General features: G+C 35.6%; 4 protein-coding genes across 4 annotated transcripts in view; 3 read left to right on the top strand and 1 right to left on the bottom strand.

Moving 5' to 3' along the window:
• Positions 1-328: 328 nt before the first annotated feature.
• LOC122521062 (angiotensin-converting enzyme) overlaps positions 329-25,013 on the bottom strand; it is a 36,552-nt gene continuing 11,867 nt past the window's right edge. Inside the window, exons 11-13 of the mRNA XM_043641481.1 lie at positions 10,149-10,289; positions 3,604-3,770; positions 329-904 (exon numbers count right to left, since the gene is read on the bottom strand). Of these exons, the coding sequence (XP_043497416.1) occupies positions 759-904; positions 3,604-3,770; positions 10,149-10,289 (454 nt within the window). The 3' untranslated portion in view covers positions 329-758. The remainder of the gene's footprint in view (positions 905-3,603; positions 3,771-10,148; positions 10,290-25,013) is intronic.
• Positions 14,204-16,234, top strand: LOC122520806 (repetitive proline-rich cell wall protein 2-like). The gene is made up of 2 exons (XM_043641081.1): positions 14,204-14,215; positions 14,592-16,234. Exons 1-2 carry the CDS (start codon positions 14,204-14,206, stop codon positions 15,789-15,791), a joined length of 1,212 nt encoding a protein of 403 aa, XP_043497016.1. The 3' UTR covers positions 15,792-16,234.
• Positions 16,905-21,376, top strand: LOC122520805 (proline-rich protein 4-like). The gene is made up of 3 exons (XM_043641080.1): positions 16,905-16,930; positions 20,015-20,325; positions 20,409-21,376. Exons 1-3 carry the CDS (start codon positions 16,905-16,907, stop codon positions 21,374-21,376), a joined length of 1,305 nt encoding a protein of 434 aa, XP_043497015.1.
• On the top strand, positions 23,306-24,701 carry LOC122520804 (proline-rich protein 4-like). The gene is made up of 2 exons (XM_043641079.1): positions 23,306-23,320; positions 23,403-24,701. Exons 1-2 carry the CDS (start codon positions 23,306-23,308, stop codon positions 24,699-24,701), a joined length of 1,314 nt encoding a protein of 437 aa, XP_043497014.1.

Below are 25,013 nucleotides of genomic sequence, written 5' to 3'. Positions count from 1 at the left end.
CGAATATAATTGCAAGAAGAAAAGTCATTTGTACGCGAATGACAAAAAATTACACGGACGAATTTTATAATGACGTGATCGAGAATGTAAAGGTTTCTGTATAATTTTCTTGCTATCAATTCTACCGGTTACGAGTAATTGCTTTCTCGATACAGGAGTATCGATGCAATTTACCATTTGATTACGTATAATTAACAATTTAAATAAATTAGCATTTTCGTATTAATTATTCGTATAAATAAAAGAAAGCTGGAAGAATAGATAAAAATAAATGTTCATTCAAATATTTATAATCCAACAACAACAAAATGAAATAATTTATATTATATTTAAGAGAAGATCGATCATTTTATTTATATTTTATCAACGCTTAAAATTAATACAATGAATGGTGCTAAGTACACTGATTACACAGATGAGTGTGGTGTACGTAATCTATGAGATTTATACGCTCGCGTGACTCACACAAACATACATAAGTTCGACGCACATTTGATATGTTAAAATTATTTATTTGTTTTATTATTCTCGTATTGAGGATTCAGTAACGAAAGAACAATCTTGACCATCAACAAAATATAGTCATTTCTTTTATACTGAATTCTTTGATTTAACCCTTTGGTTTTAACTTCTTTTCTCTCTCTCTCTCTCTCTCTCTCTCTCACTTTATAGTTCTGTCGCATATATTATACTTAACCATTTTTGGCAACGTTTTTAGTTCACACGTTTGTAGAACTCGTCAACCGATTTCTCTTACATTAGTAGAAAAATATCGCGATAAAAAGAACAATCGTTGTTTCCATTACACGAGATGTTTGGAACATTGAAAATGCATGGTTGTAATATCCACTTCCGTAAACTTGTAGTCCGGCAGTTTCTATACTACGTTTGCAGTAATCGCCATCTGAAAGAATAAATGAAAATCATAAATCTGTAAAGTTTTTGTTCGCTTGATCGATTTAAACGGTCGTTAATCTATGGGGTCAGGATCGTTTCAAAAAAATATCCGGTCTCTGAACTCCCCATAGTTTTATAGTTGAGTAAATTGATCAGTAGTAAAGATCAAAATGATCTATCACTGTCCATTACACCGATTGTTTGTTAGATCATAGGTATTTTTCTAGTATTATAGTAACAGTAGTAGATGTATACACTTTGGATCAAAAGTATGAAATAAATTGCTGATTTCTTTACAAATTACCAGGATGCTTAGAATATATTAAGTTGTCATTAAAAAAAAAAAACAAACAGTTTGCCGAAAAATACTCATTCCTTGATACAAAAAATAATACAAACTATAAAACATACTACTCATAAGATTCTTGACAATCAAATCTATATCTCGGTTACTATAAAGGAATTCATTTCAATTCTCACAAATGAGTGGCTGAAAATGAAAAGAGATACGAGTAAAATTTCGAAGATATTCGAAATAAATGCATGATTACAATTTCTAGATAAACCAAAACAATGTCTAATTCGTCATTTCTTTTCGATCGTTCAAATATCTTGTTTTTTTACGTAGAAATTGAAAACTTTTGATCGGCAATGTACGTTGATATTTCTTAAATCTGGAAGATTAAATAAATATTTATAATGTAAAATATTATTATATTACTGTATAGAAGTTTTGTTGGATTAACCGAATGAGATAAGGTTCTGGGCTCGAGGGCCGAAAGGGAAACTTCACGAAACTTTGGAATTCGTGCGATCTAGATAAAGAGAAAAAATCCATGGTGGGGTTGGGAGGGAAACGATAGGAGTCGATTGAATAGAGTCGAGTGGTACTCGCTTCTCTCGGCCTACTTCGATGTTACCGATTTACACAACGTATTCGTTCGAAGAAACTTTCCAAGTTAAAATCATAATGTAAAAGAATCAAAAGGGTTCTCCGTAAAGTCGATCGATACCAGTCACGTACGCATCTCTACTTTCCATCGGAATCGCTTATGAGGAGACGGCTCTTTTCATTTTTCTTTCGACATTCGATTTCAGCGAGTTTATATTCACTTCGTATATTACATACCGCAAATACTCGCTATACATTTATTCCAATAGCTAGCAAAAGGGGCAGGCAACTACCGAATGAGAACACCCTATAACGCGTTAATTATTAGTCAAATCTTAAGTTCCATCTTTGGTCCAGTTTTATCGTATCCCATATATATTTATATAAATTGTGGTAGTTCTTATTGGAATTACCATTAGAAAATACTTAACTTACAGTAGAAGTAATATTTATGATACGATAAATAGAATGTTCTACGTTAGATATTACGTGTAATAGCTATCATTCAATTTACGGTATACACGGGTGAATTTATTGCTAACTACGAAAACAATTTAACAAATATTTTGTCTTTATAAAGAATTTGATAGTCGATAGGATACTTTTGACAATTCGATTATTAAAAAATAATATTCATAAAATAGGTTCTAGTTCCGTGTATGAATTATCGGAGATCTACGTAAAAGGGAAAAGTAGAAAGGAAAATCGACGCTTGGCATTCCGAGTCGAGGAGGAGCAGTTCTCGGAAGTTCTCTGCTGGTATTGAGAGTGAACGCAATTTTGACGTTGGCTCACGTAAGAAAATACGGAAGAGGTACACGCGTGCGCTCCTTTGAACGCATGCATACACGAGAGTTCTCTTTCTTTCTTGCCATTCACTTGCCCGTTTGTTCAGTCGCAAAGAGATACACTGTATGCAAGAACATTCAAGGTACGTCACCAACTGAATTGCATGGATGGTTATAGGCTTTTAAGGTGCAACCTGCGATGGTGGAAACGATAGTGGAATCGTCGAACGTGTGTCTCACGACTTCTAGTTTCCTTTTCTTTCTTCTTATTCTATTTCTTGATGTTTTCTTTCTCCATTTCCATCGCTACCACTCCTACCTACCTCCTTCTCACACTCTTTTACTACCAGTGACTACTATACTTCGATTTCGCAATTTTCCAATCCCACGGGTCCAAGAATTTTACGATCTGTTATCTGGATCTATCACCGAACTTGCGTATTTATTTTTATGCGGAAATAAAATCTATCCGTTTTGTTTGTTCTTTTCTTATTTTCTTTTTTTTTTTTTTCTCTGTGGACATTTTAACAGGATAGAAAATGTTGCAAATCTTTTTACGAAATTAACGAAATATTAGATTAATCTCGAAATTTATTGTAAATAAAAATCAGATTGATGTTTGGTTACTCAAGAGTTTGAATTTGACGTACGAGTGATCGCGTAAGATGAAAAAAGGTATATACAACTATAACCGTTAATCCTAATAATTTCAACGGTACCGTCGCGTATCGTAATTTAGTCGTATGTGTCGTCACATGAAGGAGTATTTGTAGTGCTAGCCGGTAAGTAGTACGTGGGAATCGCAACCTTCAATCTGTTACGGTAGGATATTGCATAATTTGTAACAAGTCACGGGTAGTGGCACCGGTTCGGCAAGATACGTCACGAGAATAAGATTTTTAACTCGCGAACGAGTTTAACAAAATAAAGTTTACTTGATAAGAAAAAGAAAAAAATAATATATTGAGGATAAACATAAGATTTGTTTTTAGTTTATACGAATGATGTTTGTTGAAATTTTCTTACCATAGGACCAACCAACTACTTCACCGGTCCTGAGATTTTCCGTTCTCAGCCAGTCTTCAAGTGGTCTGAAATATTCTCTTAAAGCTGATCCGTCCAATCTGTCTTCCCCGATCGCTTGTTCGAGAGTATCTTGCCATGGTATCGACGAACCCTTTTCCATCAAGTTTCTGTAACAAACGGATTTATTTCGTTAGAAACTTTCGATCAATTACGTTGATCTATAAACCCAATATATACGCGAGTGTACAGTAGAACTATCGTTATATGAATTCATTGGAAAACAAAAGTATTCGCGTGAAAGAATTTTAGTACAACAGAGATGGGTTAAAAAAGTTTTGAGCTTTCATCGTTTTCTTAAATAAAAGCAAATTTGAACAGAAAAGCAACATTGTTTCTTTGCTATATTGAAAACTTTTCAACACACCCACGTAGATCTACCAATCATATTATATTAGTCTCGATATTGGAAAATAGAAATCTTATAAATAAAATAACGTTTCTAAGGTTTCCATTTCTATTATAATTAATCGAAACTTACGACACACCACAGATATTTTCTATGGCGTGTATCTATCGTAATCAAAATTTATATTGTTTCTCAAGATAAAGAAGTGCCCATATGCTTATGTGTATGTACATGTGCTTAGGTTTTTATCGAAAGCGCGTAAGAAAGGTGTTGTTCGCACGCACGCACGCACGCACGGCATAATTAGGCTCACCCTTGAGTAATTGAATCGAGTTACACCTACTTACTTAGAACTGTGCGACGCAACAATGCGTAATTTTTATAAGGAAAATCATCAGGTGTTATATGTATATACGTATAGAACGAGTGAACAACGAGCAACGTTGTTGTTGTTGTTGTTTCAACTTCTTCCATTACGCCTTTCGTTTCGAATAACTCGTTCCTAACCGTGCTGCAGTAGTTACAAATCGTGCATACCTAATTAGACACGTGCGAGTTCGTTGTTAAATTTATTTCTTCAGATGAATTTTCATTTTAATCATCATACCATTATTTATAAAATATCAAACGAATGAGACACTAATTATGCGAGTATTTTTCATACTATGTCTATATTTATACATATTTTTTATATATTTTTCTTATCCAGTCTCTTCTTTGCTTTTTAATTTAATTTTATTCATAAAATATTATTAACAATTTTGTTCTTAGTTTGATCGTATCCGTGCAAAGGGATGCAACGAAGAGAAATTTCGTACTCGATTATGGTTCGTTCGTCAACAATGCATCCTTCTCAGTTCAATGCATGACATGTTTACTTACTTAATAATGTTCGGCTACTCGGAGAAGTAAAAGTTGGAAATTACGATATTACCAGAAGCGACCTAACAAGGGTGCTGTATTTTGTTACGAAGTGACGTCTGATTTCTATTGCCGTCATCACCACGCGCACACGCCCTCGTGTAATATAAACTTGCTTTCCTTGGAATTTCCGAGGAATTTCCCTCTCCTAAACGTCTCGTTAATAAATTCTATTTCTGCACCGACCTCGAAATCTTTTTTCTTTTTATTCGATATCCTCATTCATTTTTGAACTTTAAACATTTGATTTGAAAAAGAAAAAAAAAAGAATAACGAATGTTTCTTTGTTTAAATCAAAACGATTAGAGATATTTTGTCATTTGTTCCACACCTTCTTGATCTATTAACCGTAGTGTTTCTCGTTACGTTCGAAATAAGTTAGAATAGAGTTATTCTAACGTAATTTGAAACGTTTGAAATCGTTGTACGGTAAGCATTGCCAAGAGAATAATAATGGTGCAATTTTGCTCGATAAACGTGCTTTTTAAGAAGCCGCGAAAAGTATTATTTCGTTAGTTAACGAGCAACGAAATAACAAACATTTCTAATTTCAATGTTTTTTGATGTTGCTATTCTGAAGAACGATAGAATTTAACGAGAAACATTAAAAGTGTCGATATCGATATTTCCTCGATTCTAACCTATCTTTACTTTTCTTTTTCTTTCAAGTGAAAATGCGTGATATAGGTACTAACTGTAATACATAACTCAAAGATCAAAAAAATCGATATTATATAAGGAACCGTCTGAGAGAGAAGACATTAACCCTTCGAGTTCCAGAGATTTATCTTTTCCATGTATGTCGAAAAAATGCTTACTATTTTTATGCGTGTATGTGTGTGTATGTTTTTTTTCACTAACGCGATAAATACTTCCTATTCAGTTTGAAGTCAATTTTTGAAATATTTTCATTAGAAATTTTCTACGCATTGATCTATGATTACGAGCAACTGTTAATTAACTCGCTCAAAATCAGTTTATTGTACGGTTTCGTTACCAATTTACATTTATTTCTTTTTTTTTTTTAACAACGTATCGCGAGACTGGATATAAAGAAAACAAAAAGGTTCTTAGCAAAAACGATTATTGGTTTATGTGTTATTCGATTATTTAGTAAAACTTTCGGTTCCTGTGTCGAACGATGAAAAAATATCAAACGGACAAACTTTCTTCGTGGGAAACTGTTCGATTGGCAAAAAGGAATTCGGTGTGTCTCGAAGGTTTATACCTCCCGTTTTGTGAAACTAATTTATGTCGATCTCATAATTTCCGGTACTCGATCGAGGATTACGCTCGTGCTTCGCGCTCGTGCACGCGGGCGCGCATGTTGTAGCGAAATCCAGACACTTTCCTGTCGGCGTCGCAAGGATTTCGTAATGCGGGATGCTGAGAACAAGGCTCGTTATGCGTCTTTGGGTTACAACGGCTTTTTTCTTTTTCTTTTCTTTTTTTAATAGAGCACGGATCATACGAACCGATTATTTCTTCTTTTTCTTCTTCCTTTACCATCTTGATAGCTCTTATCGATTCGAAAAAAAACTTCACTTGAGTGCGATTCGAAACAACGACGACAACTTTTCAACTTTTTTTCAACAATTCACGCGATGTTGTTTTTTTTATCTCTTCGGAATACCAATTAAAACGTTCAATATCCCGTTATATGGTGGACGAAAAAATTTGAACGAAAGCACAAAAGAAATGGTTTAACATAGAGATTCCCTTCGTTTGGGGTATGGTGATTATTGAGTCATTTAAAAAACAAAGTAAAAAATGTAAAAAATATCAATTAAAAATACCAATTACCGTATACGGTAAATCTGTACAAAGTATCAACTGTTAATAAGTTTTTAGTAAGTTAAAAGATAGAATCGTTTAATTACAAAATTTATCAATTACGCACAATCGATCATCGAAGTTTATTTTACCTGTCCGAGGTAGCTGAAAATAAAATTGTATTGGTTAGTTCTTTGTGCTGTTACTTACGCAGTGAAAACGGAAGTATAACTTATAGCAAACCACTTACATTCTACTCTCTCTCTCTCTCTCTCACTCTCTTTATCACTCTTTTCTAATGTCTCGAGTTTCTTCCATGAGTTTTGCGTGAACGAGCAACAACGTTTTACACGTTAGACGACACATAGAGTGTTTTCTGTGTTCCTTTTTTTTTCTTTTTTATTTCTACATTTCTCTCTCTCTCTCTCTCTCTCTCTCTCACGCACACACACTGTATCTCTGTTTAGTTGTAGAGAGTTACTTTCGTAATTCCGCGTAAGACGAGAGTTGTAAATCGTCCTTCGATTACAGGAAGTTGATGTGATGCCTTGAAACGTGTATCTCAAGGCACGCAACCGATTCGTTTTTTTTTTATATTTAACCCTCTTGCTGCTTCTTCGGATTTCGCTTTCTTTCTTCGTAAATGAAATTCTTTATCAAAGTCCAACGACCGATTGATTTATATCATTTTTGTATTTATCCTTATTTGACTCGCCACGCCACGTATGTGTTTTGTTTTTCCTATTTTTTCCTTTTTCTTTTTTTTTTAATTTCTAATTAGAACAAATTCTTTTAGGAGTATATAATTTTCATTTATCGTAGCAAATTGATCACATAAGTCGACGACCGTAATTATATTTCCTTAGATACGTACAATTAGTGAAATACGATTGATTAAAGTATACAGGTAATCCTCTTATAACACGGTAGATAGGTTCTTAGAAAATGCCATGTTGTGTGTGTGAAATCGTGTTATATGAGATCGAGAGTTCATTATTCCTTCGTGTCATTATTTTAAAGTAATTTAGTTTTTCAATATGTTAAGGAAAAATCATGTTATCCGGTGCTGCAGAAGTTGTACAGCGTTGTACAAAAGGTTTGTCGCAATTTTCTTATCGTGTTAAAGCGAAACCGTATTTTACGAGGATTACCTGTAATTTGAAAATAGCCGATCAAACTTTCACGTATTTCTTCATATACATATTTTATTAACAATTACGATTCCCTTCCCATCATTCTCTTTGATTCATCCATCCATCCATCCATCCATTGTTGTGAACAAGATATTTATTATGTAACAAGATCATCTTACGAAAAAAAAAAAAAAAGGCACAATGGATCATAGTAATCTCGATAAGTTTGTCGTAGCGACAAAAATCGAAGGACGAGGGTTTTGCTGGCTATCCGCAGCGAAATTGCAACACGAAATAAAGGTTTTCCTCTCGATGACCCAGATAGACATCGAACACCGGAGATTGCTGCTGAAGTAGGCGATCCGATCGATGATCGATCTGACGGTGATTATTGTCAGCCTCGTCGATAGATTGGATTATACTTATATTACGTATTTTTCAATCTCTAACCTTGGCTGATTCATGTCCCGTTATTTGTTCAAATTGTGTTTCTAGAACTACATTTACCCCTATAGTACCCTATATATTTATATGTATACACGTGTAATATAATGATTCAGCAAAAAAAAAAAAAGAAGAAGAAGAAATATCCAAAATAAATATCGTTCTCACAAATATTTCGTAATTTCGTACGATTTATGCTCTACGTTAATTATTCGCTCTCAAAAATTTGCTTTTATTTATAGGAACAAGTCGCCGCCGGGGTTTTTATTAGTTTCTTTTAAATTATCAAATTAATATTTATATATATATAAAAGAGTCTCGAAAAATGAGTCTCGAAAATTTTCACATTTATATAACACCGAAGGAATGTCGTTCGATTTGGTTGTAATTTATAATAAAGGACAAAGCAATGTCATCAAGGGAGGGGAATGGGATGGAGGGTTTGTTTATAGGCCAAGTAGAAAATTCTTCATAAACAGAACACCGAATCGATCTATTCGATGAATTTAAACCTTGAATTTTAATGAGATCGAAATGTCAAGATTCTTCGTAAAATGATTGGTTCTATTAAATTTGATCAACAGTTTTGTGGTTTTAACCAATTAAGACAAACGAGGTACACAGATCGTTGATATTTTCAAAATCGGACTATGGTCGGACAATAAATCAACGAGAACGATAAATATTGTTTGAAAGTGGAATAATCGTGTTACTCAGGTCTAGGATAAATGTAACGTCAGAAGAAAGGATGCCTGTAAATTATATAAAAATAAATACAAATAAAATACTCTCTTAACACACACACACACACCAAAACTCACGGTCCAATTTATACAAATAATTAGGATAAATGATACACGTCAACATAATGATTATACAATCAACTTATTAGAATTAGAAAGTGTATCGGGTTGATGTGTATTCGAAGATTTTATTAATTTTTCGATTCTATGATAAATAACGGTATATGGAGTCTAACTACAACTGTTTTTCATTTTCTCTCTCTGCTTGTTTAATATTTTTTATATTATTTTTATTTACTCATAGTCGCACGATCGCGTATATCAGTGAAGCGTGTAAATGTGAGAACGTTCGTTTTCCACGTATTGAAATGTGCTCAATCCGACTGGCGGAGTCCCGTCGATTTATCATTTTCCACCATCTTGGAAGGAACCAGTGAAGGTTCGAAGTTTCCATGCAATGGATGCCGGGGATGGAAGAGACGGTATCATTGAACCGTTTCTTTCTCCGGTTTCCCTTCTCTCAGTTTGCCCATTGTCTCGTTCGTCACGATTCATATTCTTTCTTTTTCCCCCCGACCCCTCCGCCCCACCCCCACTCCCACGAGTCTTACCCTGGTCTCTTGTTCAAAGTTACACGAATGCGTTAGATAATTTTATCGACGCGGGATCGAGACACATAATACACAAGGAGCATTGCCTCATCGCGAAAGAAAATATTCGATGTAAATTCGTCGGGTTTTGTAGACACAAATATAATACCGCTATGCCTGGTCTCTGAGAATCACGAACGTGTAAAAAGTTTCGCGAATATGTCACGAACAATCGATGCGACGTATTCCAACGTCGAATAAATGAGAATGATATCCGTTGTATAGAAATTTTTCCTTACTCGAATAAATTTGAAATTGTATTTTTTGGGATTTTTTTTTTTTTTTTTAAACATATTGCGAAAAAACGAAAAAATAGAAAGTAGAAGCGTGACTTTAAAATTTTACAAAACGAGTCAGCATATCTTTCTCTTATTACGTACTTTTTGTTGCGAATATTAGCTAATTAATTCCTATATCTCAAATTTCGTCAGAATTCTTATATCATTCGTATAATATTAATATTAAGATTACTTACCCGAGAATTCTTCCAGCTTCGGGACTCCTATAAAAGTCACATTTATGCAAGGGTCTTCGAGAATCCTCTGAAGATCTCTGACCTGCGGCCCGACACAAGGCACGATAGATTTGGAACTGAAGGACTCCGGCAACGAAGTTTCTAGAAAAACATATACGATTTATTGATGAGCAATTGAAATTAAATAATTCGAGTATAAATATTTACAAATGTTTATAAAATTTGTATTATTTTCAACACAAACTTCATAAAATTATTATGATAACTATAAATATATAACTCATCATTGTGCTTTACATATTTAAAATATAAACAAATAAATAAATAAAAAAGAAACTATCACACACACACACACACACACATATATACACATGTAAATGACATTTTTATTAGAAATAAATAATATCTGTCAAAGTGAAATCACGAATTTTAAGATTCGATGATCCTGGTAGACAAATTTGGGAGGACCTTGAAGAATGATTACCAAGGTCAGGGTCATCAAAGTGGTTGTTATATTCTCAGTCTATTCGACGTGTAATTCGATGCCATCGTCGATACTTATCTTCGTTTAATAGATCGACTGTAGGATAACAAGGAGAGAAAGAGAGCTTTTTGTGTGTGTCTGTATAAACGTGTGTGTGTGTGTGTGGGAGACCAGGTCATCCTGGATACGAGCACGCGAAGACATCAGCGTTTCACCTCAAATTCCTCATCGGCAGCGACCTTTACGTAATGGCGGTGGATCGAAATCGCGAACATCGTTTCTCTACTTTCCACAGTTAAAAAAAAAAAAAAAAACCAACGATATGATTTTACTTAAGCTAAAGTAATCAATTTATTGCTAGAATAACTTGCAACAGATATTTTATTAATTTTTCTTTTCGTTAATTCTTTTTTATCTTCTTTCCTCCCCGAGTGCATCCGAATTTTTCTCGATGGTTTTGAGAAACAAGGATATATAGAGAAAACGTGGTAGTTCATCGAGACAGTGTGTTACGCGATTTATACCTAATTAAAATAACGTCTAGTTTTCTTGTTTCTTTTTAATTTTTTTTTTTTTATATAATATATATATATGTTTAATTTATACAAAATTCTTTCATTTTTCATTTTATTTTTATATTATGCATGCACCTCATTCTCACTATTTTGGGTAAAATGATGTATAATATTTATGCTCTTTCGCAAACATTTAAACTAACACACACAGTGATGTTTATGTTTTAATTATTATGCACGATAACGTGATATTAAAAAACTCCAAAAAAAAAAGCAAGAAGAAGAAGAAGAAGAAGCCGAGAGGATTCGAAGATATGTCGTTTTATGGAATCAAGGATCGTTCGAAGTATTATCGGTTGACCTTTCGCGAACGTGCTTATGTTTCATCTAACAATAAGAGAATCTAACTGAGTGCACTACTCGAGTGTTCTATTGTAAAAATGAAGAATCCGATTTGATCTTGATTCCCTCGAGGGAAATAAAATATAGTTATCTAGTTTGTCTAAGCAATGGGGGGGGGGGGGAAGCGGCTGCTGTTAGATCGGATTTATACGCATCAATGAGTTCAAGACCTTAGCCGTGAATAGCATAACCATGATTCATCCATTTACATCGATGATCCATTCTCGGTTCATGATCGGAAATGGACTAGAAAAATTCTTGGATAGTCCGTGATCGTTCTTACCTTTGCGTTATTATTTTCTTTTTACTTTGCACGCTCGAATAATTTCGACGATTTCAAACGACGTGCGTGTGTTCGACGATTGTAAAAATTCGAGAAGAAAAATAAAAAAAAATAAAAGGGATAGACGATAAAAATTATAATCGAGTTCTATTGATTTTTTTTTTCCACGTGTTTCATATGTATTTAACGCACTGTGGCTTTTTACGCCTTGTAAACATTGCGAAAGTCGGTTACGTAAAAATCAAGAATTTTGCCAATTGTAAGATTTTCTAAATGCGGAAGTTTTGTTTGTTGTTTTTTACTTCTTTTTTTTTTTTTTAAATTGAATATATAATAGATAAAGGAAGAACTTTGATGAAAGGTAAATTATAACGTATTGAAATGAAACGTTTAATATGATAGTAAGAATTAAGATGATCGTTCGAATATTTTCTTTTTCGTTAATCGTGTTAAACTTTCCATGGCGAAAGGTTTGGATCATTTAATAGGTATTATTGTACTTACACGTAATTACAAACGGAGTAATCGTTCCTACGTGATTGTATAATGTAATCTCTCAAAAGAAACGATTACAGTGTGTATCGGTAAATTCCGACGAAGGTAAACTAAGAAAAAAAGGTTTCGATATTTTTTTAACGATAAACGATTTATATTCATAATTGTTTTCTCCTTTCTTGTATAAGTTGGAAAATAAAAGTATATTTCCAACGACAGAGAGAGAGAGAGAGAGAGAGAGAGAGAGAGAGTGAACCTTGTTTATCCCACGTCTCCCGCAAAAGGAAGTAATGGTTTGCAGCAGTGGTGAGATCGCACAGAGATAAATCGTAGTTGAGTTTGTCTCGGGATACGTAACGTATTCTAACTATAGTTAAAACACAGCAGAGTGGTGATAGTAAAAATGATTCGTACTTCTGTCCGACGAGTTATAGATACATAGGATAAACATATCTATGCATGACTTTGCGGTCTTGGTTTAAACGAAGGAAGAAACGAAAACGGAACCGTAACATAAAATCGAAAGGGAGAGAGGATGTTTGAGATAACGTGGGAGCCGATTTCTGTCGATCGTTGCACTCGATTCGTACGAACGATAATCGATATTTTATTTGAATAATACTTTTTTAATTTTTTTCAAGACCAATAATTTAATATTAATTTAAAAAGAATATTAATCGAGTTTAATAATCGTTTAGAAAAAAGAAAGCAAAGAAAACGTTTATAATATTAGAATCATTAATATTATTGTTTTTAAACAATTTCAAGGATTTTGTTAGGAAATTTTTTCATTGAAGTTTATCGAGTACCCCGAAAAGATCGTGTCTGTTTTAAAGATATGATAGTTGGTATGAATAACCGAATGCTTCCGTAGCCATAAAGGAAGGAAGAAAAAGAAGGATAGAAGGGGCGGGAGCGGGGAAAACGGTCAAGTCAACAACCAGAGCACGGACTTTCGCTTTTTCTCGTAAATCCTTTTTCGAATCTAACATGTATCATTACCGAATCGGTTATATTTAAAGAGATTTATGCAAAAAGCGTGTAATATTTTGATTATTATTATTATTATTATTATTATTATATAAGTATCAAGCGCGTATATTATGTTTTTGTAAAGTGTCTTTTACTAGAGCTTGCGTTATTTCTCAATAGTTAACATATTCAAGTAACGAGATGTATCGATTCTATTTGTGTGCGATGACTACTGCTTCTAGGATTTATACTAACATAAGAGGGAAGAAAATTCTTTTCAATCGAGATCGGGAGATAGAAAGAGAGAGGCGCGAGATACACGTATGCGCAAGATGAACGTTTCTCGTTGGACGAGAAAACGGGTGTAATGGCGATCGAAGCGAAAGAATGCTCCCTTCTTCTTCTTCTTCTTCTTCTTCTTATTTTTCTTTTATTTCTTAATCACTTTTATTTTTCTTCTTTTTTTTTTAAATAGATCGAAATATATAGAAATAAAAAAAAAAAGAATATTTGAGACAGAGAGAGAGTTTACCGATGATCACAACGATCGACAACTACGACAACGACGACGACGACAATAATGACGAAGAGAACGAAATTCAAAAAAGAAAGAGAGAGCGGGTGTGTGTGTGTGGGGGACCAATCCCTATCTCTTTCGCTCTCACTTCCTCGCTTGTTTCCTCGCTCGAGTCTGTCCCAAAGGGGAGTGGTGGTTGGCCGAACGGTGGGACCGTCGTCGTTCGAAGCGAACAAAGAGGTGTAACGTGGGGGGTATATGGCGTGCTCTTGGACCCGGGGTCCGTATTGCGAAGGCGAAAGTGTGCCGTGTATATAAGGCCCCGAACCAACGGCAATCAGCATCCAGTTCACTTCTGGACGCACCCGGAACATCGCGAGAGCCAAAATGAGAATTCTGGTACGTCGAAATTATTCGAGAGTCCCACCGAAAGGCCCCCCCCCCTCTGCTCCCGGTTTTATCGATAAGCGCGGGAAACATGTAGATCGAATATATAACGCGTCCAGTGATAATAACATTCGCGGAAAGTTTATTGAGAAATATTTTGAAAATGTATTACGGGAAAAGTGACGCTTCGAGGCATGGTGGATTTAAAATTATTCGCGAAGATAACGTTTATATTTATAGTTGATTATTAATCGGTTAATTGTTACGATTCATTTGGCCCTAATAAGTTAGTTCTTCAGACGATAATCGTAAATCTCGATATTTTCGAAAGTATCGATAGATCGATCAAGAAGATACGAGGGTAATCGAAATTGTCCATATTTTGCAGATATACCTGGCGGTAATCGCTTTCGTATCCTCGGTCGCATTGGCCGGGGAAACCGCAAAAGCGGCGGAAGACAAGAGCGCAACATCGAAGAAGCAAGAGAAGCGCGGCATTTTGGGTCTTGGATACGGCTATGGCTATGATGGAGGATACGATATTGGGTCCGCAGGACACGGGAGTGTGGAATTAGGACATGGATACGGCGGCGGATATAGCGGCGGATATAGCGGCGGATATAGCGGTGGATACGGTGGAGGGCATGGCGGAGGGTATGGCGGAGGTTACGAGGGCGGATACGGCGGCGGATACGGGCACGAACACGTTAAGACCGTTACCGTAGTCAAGAACGTAGCCGTGCCATATCCAGTGGAGAAGCACATCCCTTATCCGGTAGAGAAGCAAGTACCGGTTCCAGTAAAGGTTCCAGTACCACAACCTTATCCCGTAGAAAAACACGTGCCTTATCCAGTGAAGGTTCTCGTCAAGGTTCCGGTTCACGTGCCGCAACCTTACCCTGTCGAGAAGAAGGTCCCATACCCAGTACATGTTCCCGTAGATAGACCCTACCCCGTCAAGGTCTTTGTCCCACAACCCTACCCAGTTGAGAAAGAGGTGCACGTTCCAGTAAAGATCCCAGTACCACAACCCTATCCCGTTGAAAAACCAGTTCCCTATCCAGTCAAGGTTCCCGTCCATGTACCACAACCGTACCCAGTCGAAAAACTCGTACCCTATCCAGTAAAGGTACCAGTTGACCGTCCAATCCATGTCCCAGTTCCCAAACCTTACCCAGTTCAAGTCGAAAAGCCTGTACCTTACCCAGTCGAGAAACCAGTGCCCTATCCCGTCAAAGTACATGTTGACAGGCCATACCCAGTGCCCGTAGAGAAGCACGTACCCTATCCAGTGAAAGTACCTGTACCTCAACCCTACCCGGTGGAGAAGCCAGTACCGTATCCAGTGGAGAAGCCTGTACCATATGCGGTCAAGGTGCCAGTCGACAGACCGTACCCCGTACACGTCGAGAAACCAGTACCATACCCAGTTGAAAAACCAGTACCTGTTCCAGTAAAGGTTCCGGTAGCCGTACCAGTCCATCATGGTGGTTACGAAGGTGGTCATGGTAGTTACGAAGGTGGTTATGGTGGTTATGGTGGTTACGACGGCGGAAGCAGCAACGGATATCACTATGGTCATCATTAATCGATCAACACGCGCAGCTCCCTCATCGTTAGCGGCTTCTAGGCCGAGGACGATCGACGACGACAACGATGAGGAATCGGCCTGGTATTCAGCATTCCTCCTAGTATATTACGTATTATAGGTATGTCGTTGCCGTCGTCATCGTCGTCATCGTCGTTGTGCTAAGCTTCGATCGATATGCACTTGTACCTGGATCCGATATCTCGTTGAGAGAGATCCGGTACGAGCTCGTACCGGATTTCGATCGTATCTTCGAAATCGGTCGCAATAATAAAGAATAAAGAACAATCCGGAGCCCCCGGCACAGCGGCCTGGGCCAAGCCACCAAGCCAGAGAGGGAGACAACAACAAAAATTAGCTAAGGTGCCCGAGCTTTGTAGTGAAACGCGTTCTATTCCTTATCTTACTTTTATACCGAAATAGTAAAGTATGTTATATTTTTTTTTTGTATAAAATAATATAAATGTGATAGAGAAAACTGTTCGTTTATTTTCCTCGTTTATTTCCTTATTATAATACGTTTCCGTATCTATCTATCTCTTTCTCTCTCTCCTTTTCTCTCCTTTAGTTTCATTTCAAATAAAATGATCCATTTTTATTTAAACGACTGTTGAAATCTTACAAAAACTTATGCAAATGAAAATATCGAAGGAAAGGATAAAATTTTCTATTTCTTTTACTTCTGGAACGTAACGTTACGTAAAATCAATGCTTGAAATTGTTACGTTGCCACACGATGAAGGAGAGCCACTTGAAAAGCGTGTAGAGAGAAAAGGAAGCGAGCGAGCCACGATGACGTTGCCTTCTTTCACGGTACGTGCAGCTTTCCAATGAAAACTTTCGTCTTTCGAGTAGACTAACACATCAATATGTTCCTAAAGTATATACATGTATAAATGTATGTTAAGAGAGAGAGAGAGAGAGAGAGAAGTGGTCCCTATCGGTGTCACGAAATTGAATAACACATCGGCGACCCACTCTACGACCTATGCCAAGTTGTTTCCCTTTAAATCGATAAACGATTACCCTCTCACCTCTTTACTCTTCTTTCTAAGACCATCACTTTCATGCATCTCATAATTTTCTTCTCTTCCCTTATTCAGCCTCGGAGAAATGTACAAGACTATCGACTGCAGACGGTGCGTCTTTCTGACCCACTTTTAGCTCGGTATAATAATAGAGATGATACGTGGGAAAGAGTTATATAATTTACGAGCTGGCATAATAAATCTCTTTCTTTTTCATACCAAAAATGAATATAAGTATAATGGAAACGATAAATGCGTAATCATTTCATTTAACTTCTAATGGTAACATTACTCTATTTGTGCAAATGTGTCGATTAATAGATATTTGTTTTTAAGAAACGAGAAATATTACATGGTCTTGTAATATTAATACAAATATTATTATAAAAAGTCTTTTTTTTATAAATATGTAAACACCGATTGAATGTGAGATTAAGCAAGAAAATAAACGTTATTATTATTCCGATCTTGAGCGTTTAATAGAACGTAGGAAGATTGAAGGATCAGTCCTCGCTCCACTTCCTTTGTACGAGAGGAATCGAGACGATTTGTTTGCCTTTGCCACTCGATTCACGAATGACTTCTATTCGTAGAAGAGGCCTTATGCAATCTAACTATTAGCGCACGCGACACCGAGACTGAAAGTAAGAGTCTTCCCTTCGCTATGAAACGAACGATCCTTCCGTTAGAAGCTAATTCCTTCCTCTTGCCCTTTTACTCATTTACGTTACACGATTTTACTTTTTATTTTCCTTTTTTTTCCTTTCTTTTCTTTTTTTTCTTCTTCTTTTTTTCTTTTTTTTTTTTACCTATCTCGTTTCTCTTTCCCTGATCTTTTATTCACTTTTACTTTCCATTTACGCGCTAAGTTAATTTATTTCCTTTTTTTTGTTTTTCATATAAAAGTAAGATATTTGATTTACGTTTAACGATATATTGAAAATTTATTAAAATGTGATGTATCGGAGAATGGAGATATTAAATATTTTGTTATTATTTACTTCAGTGTATTTTAAATATCTATTGCGAGTTCTATTTTATCGATTGATACGTTACGGTGATGAAAAGAATTATTTCGTACGACTAACGTCGATAAAGTAGTAATTCTGATTTATCGACGAACGATAATAATCTCGGCTTGTTAATGTCCACCATTTTCTTTTTTGTAAGCTAATTTAAATGAAATATTTCTAAATTTTATATTTGAGAAAACGAAATCTTAACAGAGAAGACATTATTTAAATTCGATTAAATTAGTGATAGAAATGTAAATAATTAAAATTTGTGTTAATGGTGTCACGAGTTATGTTTGATGCGTTGTATGACAATAAAAACAAAAAAAAGGATACTACTTGATCTTTTAGCTTATGTTAGTTGCAAAATATCCGGCAAGTGAGTTTCGAGAATCGTCTGCAAGATAAATACGATGCGTGAAGTTTAAGATAATACGATAGATCTTGATATCCTGGCTCACATTGTAAGAGATAATATTAAACGCTAAAAAGAAAATTACGCGTTAGAGAAGTCATGCTTACTTATCGAGGTCGAAGAACCGAGTTTCTTCGTGAGAAATATAAACGTACGATTTCTTTTTTCTTTTTTTTTTTTTTTAAGGAAACTTCTTTTTTAATGCGAAAATAATATTCTAATTTGATGAAACTTTCTTTTTCTTAGTTTTTCTTTTCTATATTTTTCTTCTTCTATTTTTTTAATTAACTGACGAAAGAAACACGCCATTTAAATAAATAATAATAATTACTGATAACTAAGTATTGCAGAGTTAACTATTTAAGTATATTGGAGAAGATATTATTAAAAGGAGCAATTACAATTGTACATTTAATGTGTGTTCTAATTTTAATTGTTTTCTATCAAATAATACGTTTGAAGAAAAAAAAAGAGATCACGATAAGATTGAAACGTATCATCTATTTGAAGAAAGTACAGATAAAGTTAAACGGCATTTGTGCAAGCAAGGCTAAGCATAATCTTACCATTCATAAAATGAAATCTTATGGCGAGAAAACAAGCTCCCTTACTTAAGTCAATCCAATCGTCAATAATACTTCGTGTTCTTACCATGGCGTGTTCTACTATCGTTTCGAAGCCATCGAATTGCTCTGAACGATCGTGATCGTGTATATGTATCGTGCAGTTAATTACGTCTATAACACCACCGCCATAGAGCGTTAAATGCTCGGCACGAAAGGAGAATTCGAGCAGCGTATCTAATGTAAAGGAAATTTGAAACGTGCGGTACGATGCCGATACGATCTTCAATCTGTCCGTTCGAGAAACTGTGCGAAATGAATCTGAGAAATGTAAATGACCTTTTTTTTTTTTTTTATATTCTATCACCTACGTTTCAGAAACGTTTCAAAGTGTCAAACACAAATATCTACATCTGCATATATTAATTCGTTCTAAAAGAGTTTCTTGCTTTTTCTTATCATCAATTTTTATATGCATAATTATTTGTTAACTCGTCTCGCATTATTTTACTGATTTATATACAAGGTAAATTAATTAATACTTGGCACGGGATTGAAATTAGTGTTAAGAATAATACTTATTCTTAATTATAATGATTCACGGGGAAAGACAAGTTCTTTGAACTTGATTCAATGAAAATCGAGACTAGACAACTTAGATTCGAGAAAATAGTGGTTAGAGAAAATGAGAATTTACCAAAACCAGAGTAGTCGATAAAAACAGGATATGTATTGTGTAGGTATTTCTCATGTATCACGATCCGTTACTTTTCTTCAGAACGATCATGCTTGTTATCTTCAAGACTAAGTTTCACTTTTGACAGCCTCCATCAAGAGTACAACGGCTTGAAAACGCGAAAGTTGTTTAACTCCCCTCTTGTGAGATGACCAAGAGCAAGAAGAAGGTGTATGTTCAGCCTCTGGATCAGTGGCAACGGTTCAACCCATTTGAGTATATAAACTAAGATCGTAGAAATGATCTACATTATTGTTTCTCGTGGCTTAAGAAAGCTAGCACAGAAAAAATCTAGAAAGAAGAAAGAAAAGATTCAAGAGAACAAGAAGGACCCCTAAGGACCAAAGAAGACCTTGAAGAAATTGTTACGATGGGTTGTACGGTGCGTTGTTTATCGCAGATTTAAGGGACCAAAACGTTTATTATTAATTACGATTAGTGAAATTTCGGTGTTTATGAACTTGACAGAAATCAAAATGAAATTGGTTTATCAAATTTGGTTCTTCGACAGTGTCACGCAGCTATGGCCTTGGCGTTTTTCGTAGCCGCTGTTACGAGCACTCCGGCTGATCAATCCAATTATCAGAAGAGGATTTACGTTTACGAAGATTTACCTATTGAAACATACGAGAGAAGAATATTTTACATAAGACCACAGAGATTCGTTAGCAAGAATAGACGAAATTATTTGGATGAGGAGGAAGACAAATCGTCGAAATACAAGAACGATGAATCTACGGAACAAAATTATGCTTACGAGGATCCTGTCGCCGTTCCGTGTAAGTAAATTTCCATCATATATATTCCATAGTTTAGAATTATAATTGTACCATCGATAAATAAAATGATTGATTTTGTTTAGCCGAACAATACGAGGATCATCACGAGGAGCCCGAAGAGAGTGGATACTCGTTTGAGTCACACGTTCCCGAAGATAGCTCACACGAGAATCACTTTCTGGAACACGACTTACACGAAAACGTTCACAAGACGATCACAATTATTAAAAAAGTCGCTGTACCGTATCCCGTGGAGAAGATTATACGATATCCCGTGGTAAAAAATATACCATATCCAGTCAAAATACCAGTATCACAACCATACGCGGTTGAGAAAAAGGTTCCTTATCCTGTGAAGGTTTACGTAAAGGTACCTGTGAAAATTCCTAAACCAGTGCCCGTGATAAAGGAAGTACCGTATCCGGTGAAAGTACCGGTTGATCGACCGGTTCCTGTTAAAGTTTATATACCAGAGCCCTATCCCGTAGAAAGGAAGGTTCACTACGAGGTTAAAGTCCCAGTTCCGGATCCCTTTCCAATCGAACGGAAAATACCGGTCCCGGTAAAGGTACCTATACATGTTCCCCAACCCTATCCAGTTGAAAAAATCGTACGTTATCCTGTGAAAATTGAAGTTGAAAAGCCAATACCGGTACCAGTATCAAAACCGTACCCTGTTCATGTTAGTAAGCCAGTTCCTTATCCGGTAGAGAAACCAGTACCCGTTCCAGTAAGGGTCGAAGTGCATAGACCGATTCCAGTACCGGTTGATAAACCAGTGCCAGTAAAGGTCAAGGTACCGGTGCCTGCACCCTATCCGGTTGAGAAAGAGGTACCTTATCCGGTAGAAAAGCCAATAGCTGTGCCAGTCAAAGTACCAGTCGACCGACCGATCCCTGTTCATGTAACTAAACACTTGCCTTATCCTGTTCAAAAACTTGTCCCATACCCAGTTAAAGTTGCTGTACCTGTACCAGTTCACGACGATGACAACGAACAACAAATAATCAAGTCTGAATATTATAATTCTAACGAAGAAGAATATTCATAAAATTAGTTTCAAAAAGACACCTGAATATCATTTTTGTCTCGTTCATATTTTTTTGTTTATTTTAAGATGACTTTGTGATCACTTCTATATTGTAAATATAAAATTATTTTAGTCGTTAATAATTTTAGAAAGTTATTATTTAGAGAATATAAGAAAATAATAAAAAGGATAGATTTTAGTTAATTGTAGATGTATTATAAATTTATAATATTATTATGTAAATTATTTTTGATTAAAATGGATTAGGCGATGGAAAGACGCAAATGGCGCCACCTTATGGGATCCCGTGAAACTTGAATGTTTCCTCAGACAGTAATCAAGACCGATTGTTGGAAAAGAGATAACCTGTGCTAGTTTGTCTGTGTTATTTCAATAAAATAATGTTTACAAATAATTTCGATAATCTCTTTTTTACAAATCCTATCCCATATGCGAATAATATTTATTATTTGTTATATAATTCTTCAATTTTCACTATATTTTTTAATAAATCAAAAAAAAAAAACTAGTTACCTTCAAAAGATAATTCATTGATTAGTTTGAATCACGGTAACCTTAATTTCGTATTTTACGGTGTTAATTACGAGAAATTTCGTCTTCTATTATTTTCGAGAACTTACGATTACTTGCAATATCATTTCTTACAATAAAAAGCATTAGAAACAAAGAGTACATTTATCCTATTAATTATGATACACCTCGTTAGCTTTGACAAGATATACCAGATTTAAACGAAAAGAAAGTAGACGAACTAGGAAGTGGTATAAAAGAACGTTTTATAGAAGTTTACTACAAAATATATTGCACTTATTGTTGGTGTTAGTTTATTATATAAAAAAAAGAAAAGAAAAGAAAAGGAAAGAAAATAAAAACAAATGAAGAAAAGAACAACATTTTCACGCGTATTTGTTAATCCTTCTTTTTTTTAATAAAGCAAAAAGAAGATCTTTAAGAAGTCATGCGACAGATCGAGACGATTAAGAGATATTGCCGGATTAGTCGAGCGAGAAAGTTATAACACGAGTTTGTAAAAGCACAATGTGTAAAACTTTTACACCGGTTTCGGTTTCACTGCACTTGATATATGAGAATCTGCAGAATATCTTAGTGAATATTATACAAAAGGCACAAAAGTACGAATTTTGTAATTTAAACGTACAAAAACAGTACGACAGTTATTAAACGAAGATATCGATGAAATTGTATGCGAATATATGATTTTGATTAAAAGTTAAAAATTACACGAAAAGAAATAAACCAAATTTTGAGAAAGAGAGATAATTTTTAAAGAAAATTAAATAACATTCATATTTAAAATCGAATATATTCTTTCCTATCATGCACGATCGATTTTACGACAAATTATAGAAAGTAATAATAATCCGTACGCTTTCCTCGTTATCTCCAGAATTATTATTTCTATTTGAGATACGTCGTAAAATCTACGAGCTTAAAACAAAACAAAACAAAAATAATCTTCAACGGCGTATATACAAATTTATCTCTTCTTTACGCATTATACGCGTAATAAGAATTTGTTCGAATTTATTATTCTTACTGTGAAATTACGGGCTAGGATTTAATAGCTCGGTAAGAGCAATTTATCGCACATACCCTAATTATTTACAGTGTTCAAGTTTTTAGTTAATGGCACGAGGAAATAGATAGACGAGAATTTTGATTACTTTCGAAGACCCGTTATCCTTCGTCGCTTGGGAGTTAGCTTCTAAGAGTATTAGAACTTCACGAAAAAACAATGATGACCATTTAAGCGTAGATAATTGTCATGAACACAAGCCTGTACGGACTATAAAGGTCCAGCTAGTTCAACCGGGGAAAGTGGTTCGCGGTGTATAAATAATAGTCGGATAGCAAACCGTTTGGTTTCAGTTTACATTGATCTCTAGTATCGATTAGATACATTTCATCATGGTACATCATCTGGTACATCAATTTTCATATGAATTCACTACTACAAATTTTGTAACTTGTTGAAAATTAATGAAATAACATTTCTAAAATACAGGAACAAATTTTGATCTGCTTTTTGTGCCTTGGAATTGCGTTAACATCCTCGGCCAGTCGTAAAGAAGATCTCGAGAGGGCAGCCGAACTAGCGGTAGAGAAAGCTGCCGAAAGGGCAGCGGAAAGGGCAGTAGAGAAAGCTTTAGAAAGTGGGAACACGACTACGGAATCAAAAACAATTCGGGAATCCTATTCGAGTATTAGGAAAGGTGGAAGTCGAGAGAGGGCAAATAACGAGTACGGCACTCGATACTCTGATTTAAGAGACGACGAGGACACGGAATCCGATGCAGAGGGTGACACCGATGACTGGAGTAGGTTTTTCAGAAACAGATGGATCGGGAGACGCGAACCTTCGAGGAGAAGTTTGAGAAACGATTGGATAAGCGATCATCAACATGGAAAAGTTAAGACGATCACTGTAGAGAAGAAGATTCCGGTACCAGTGACGGTAGAAAAGAAAATTCCATTTACGGTTTACAAACACGTGCCCTACGAAGTGAAGGTTCCAGTACTTCAGCCTTACACCGTTGAGAAAAAGGTACCCTACCCCGTGAAAGTGTTCGTGAATACGCCCGTAGAGGTACCGGAGCCGTATCAAGTCGAGAAGAAAGTGCCTTACGAGGTGAAGGTCGACAGGCCCGTGCCGTACAAGGTCGAGGTACGGGTACCACAGCCATATACCGTTGAGAGGAAAATACCGGTGGAGGTGAAGGTATCGGTGCCTCAGCCGTACACCGTCGACAAGACCGTGCCGTATGAAGTAAAGGTACCAGTAAAAGTACCGACACCTTACGAGGTCGAGAAAAAGGTTGCCGTGCCAGTCAAGGTCACTGTAAATCGACCTTACCCTGTTTCAGTACCGAAACCCTATCCCATCGAAGTCGAGAGACCTTACCCCGTTGAAGTACCTAAACCTTATCCCGTTAAAATCAAAGTCCCAGTAGATGCACCCTACCCTGTACCAGTAGAGAGACCTGTACCAGTCCCAGTCAAAGTACCACAACCCAAACCCTACACAGTGGAGAAGCCTGTACCCGTAGAAGTACCTAAACCATATCCGATACCAATTAAAGTTCCTGTGGACAAACCTTACAAAGTTTACGACGAAGCACGTGTACCTGTACCAATTCGAAAACCCTTCCCTTATTGGGTCCAAGTTCCGGTGCCTGTTAAACTCGGTTGGAAAAAATCTGGGCACCATTCGGTAGAATCTTTCGAGAGCAAAAACGATTCTACGATGAGCCGAAGGACAAATGATGCTTCTAAAAATTCCAATATATCCTCGCGAAGTTTGTGATTTTTAATTTAATAATTAAGTAGTCCGGCGAGAATTTATTGAATAATTTTGTATTTCTTAGCTTTAAGGTATATATATATATTTTTTTTGTATTCTGCTACACATGCTTTTAGGTTAGATTTAAGTTAAATTGAAAAAGAAAAAGACTAAAGTACTTTGTTGGAAACAACACTAATACAATTTTTATCGACACCTATTTTTTAAAAATACTTTCATTTAATAAAGTTCAACGTTTCGTTAAAAGTGCAAATAAGTTTTTGTTTTCCTGCGCAATATATTCCTTCCCCGGTAAGCAATATACTCGCTTAGAAT

The sequence above is a fragment of the Polistes fuscatus genome, unplaced genomic scaffold (genome assembly GCF_010416935.1).
Source record: "Polistes fuscatus isolate 324 unplaced genomic scaffold, CU_Pfus_HIC Scaffold4, whole genome shotgun sequence".
In the NCBI taxonomy this organism is placed as follows: domain Eukaryota; kingdom Metazoa; phylum Arthropoda; class Insecta; order Hymenoptera; family Vespidae; genus Polistes; species Polistes fuscatus.
This window is presented reverse-complemented; position numbering and strand designations above follow the sequence as displayed.

Coding starts and splice junctions, on each gene's coding strand:
- LOC122520805 (XM_043641080.1), top strand. CDS start 16,905: ATGTACAAGACTATCGACTGCAGACG. Junction 16,931..20,014: donor AAGACTATCGACTGCAGACG/GTGCGTCTTTCT, acceptor TGAACTTGACAG/AAATCAAAATGAAATTGGTT. Junction 20,326..20,408: donor GGATCCTGTCGCCGTTCCGT/GTAAGTAAATTT, acceptor GATTTTGTTTAG/CCGAACAATACGAGGATCAT.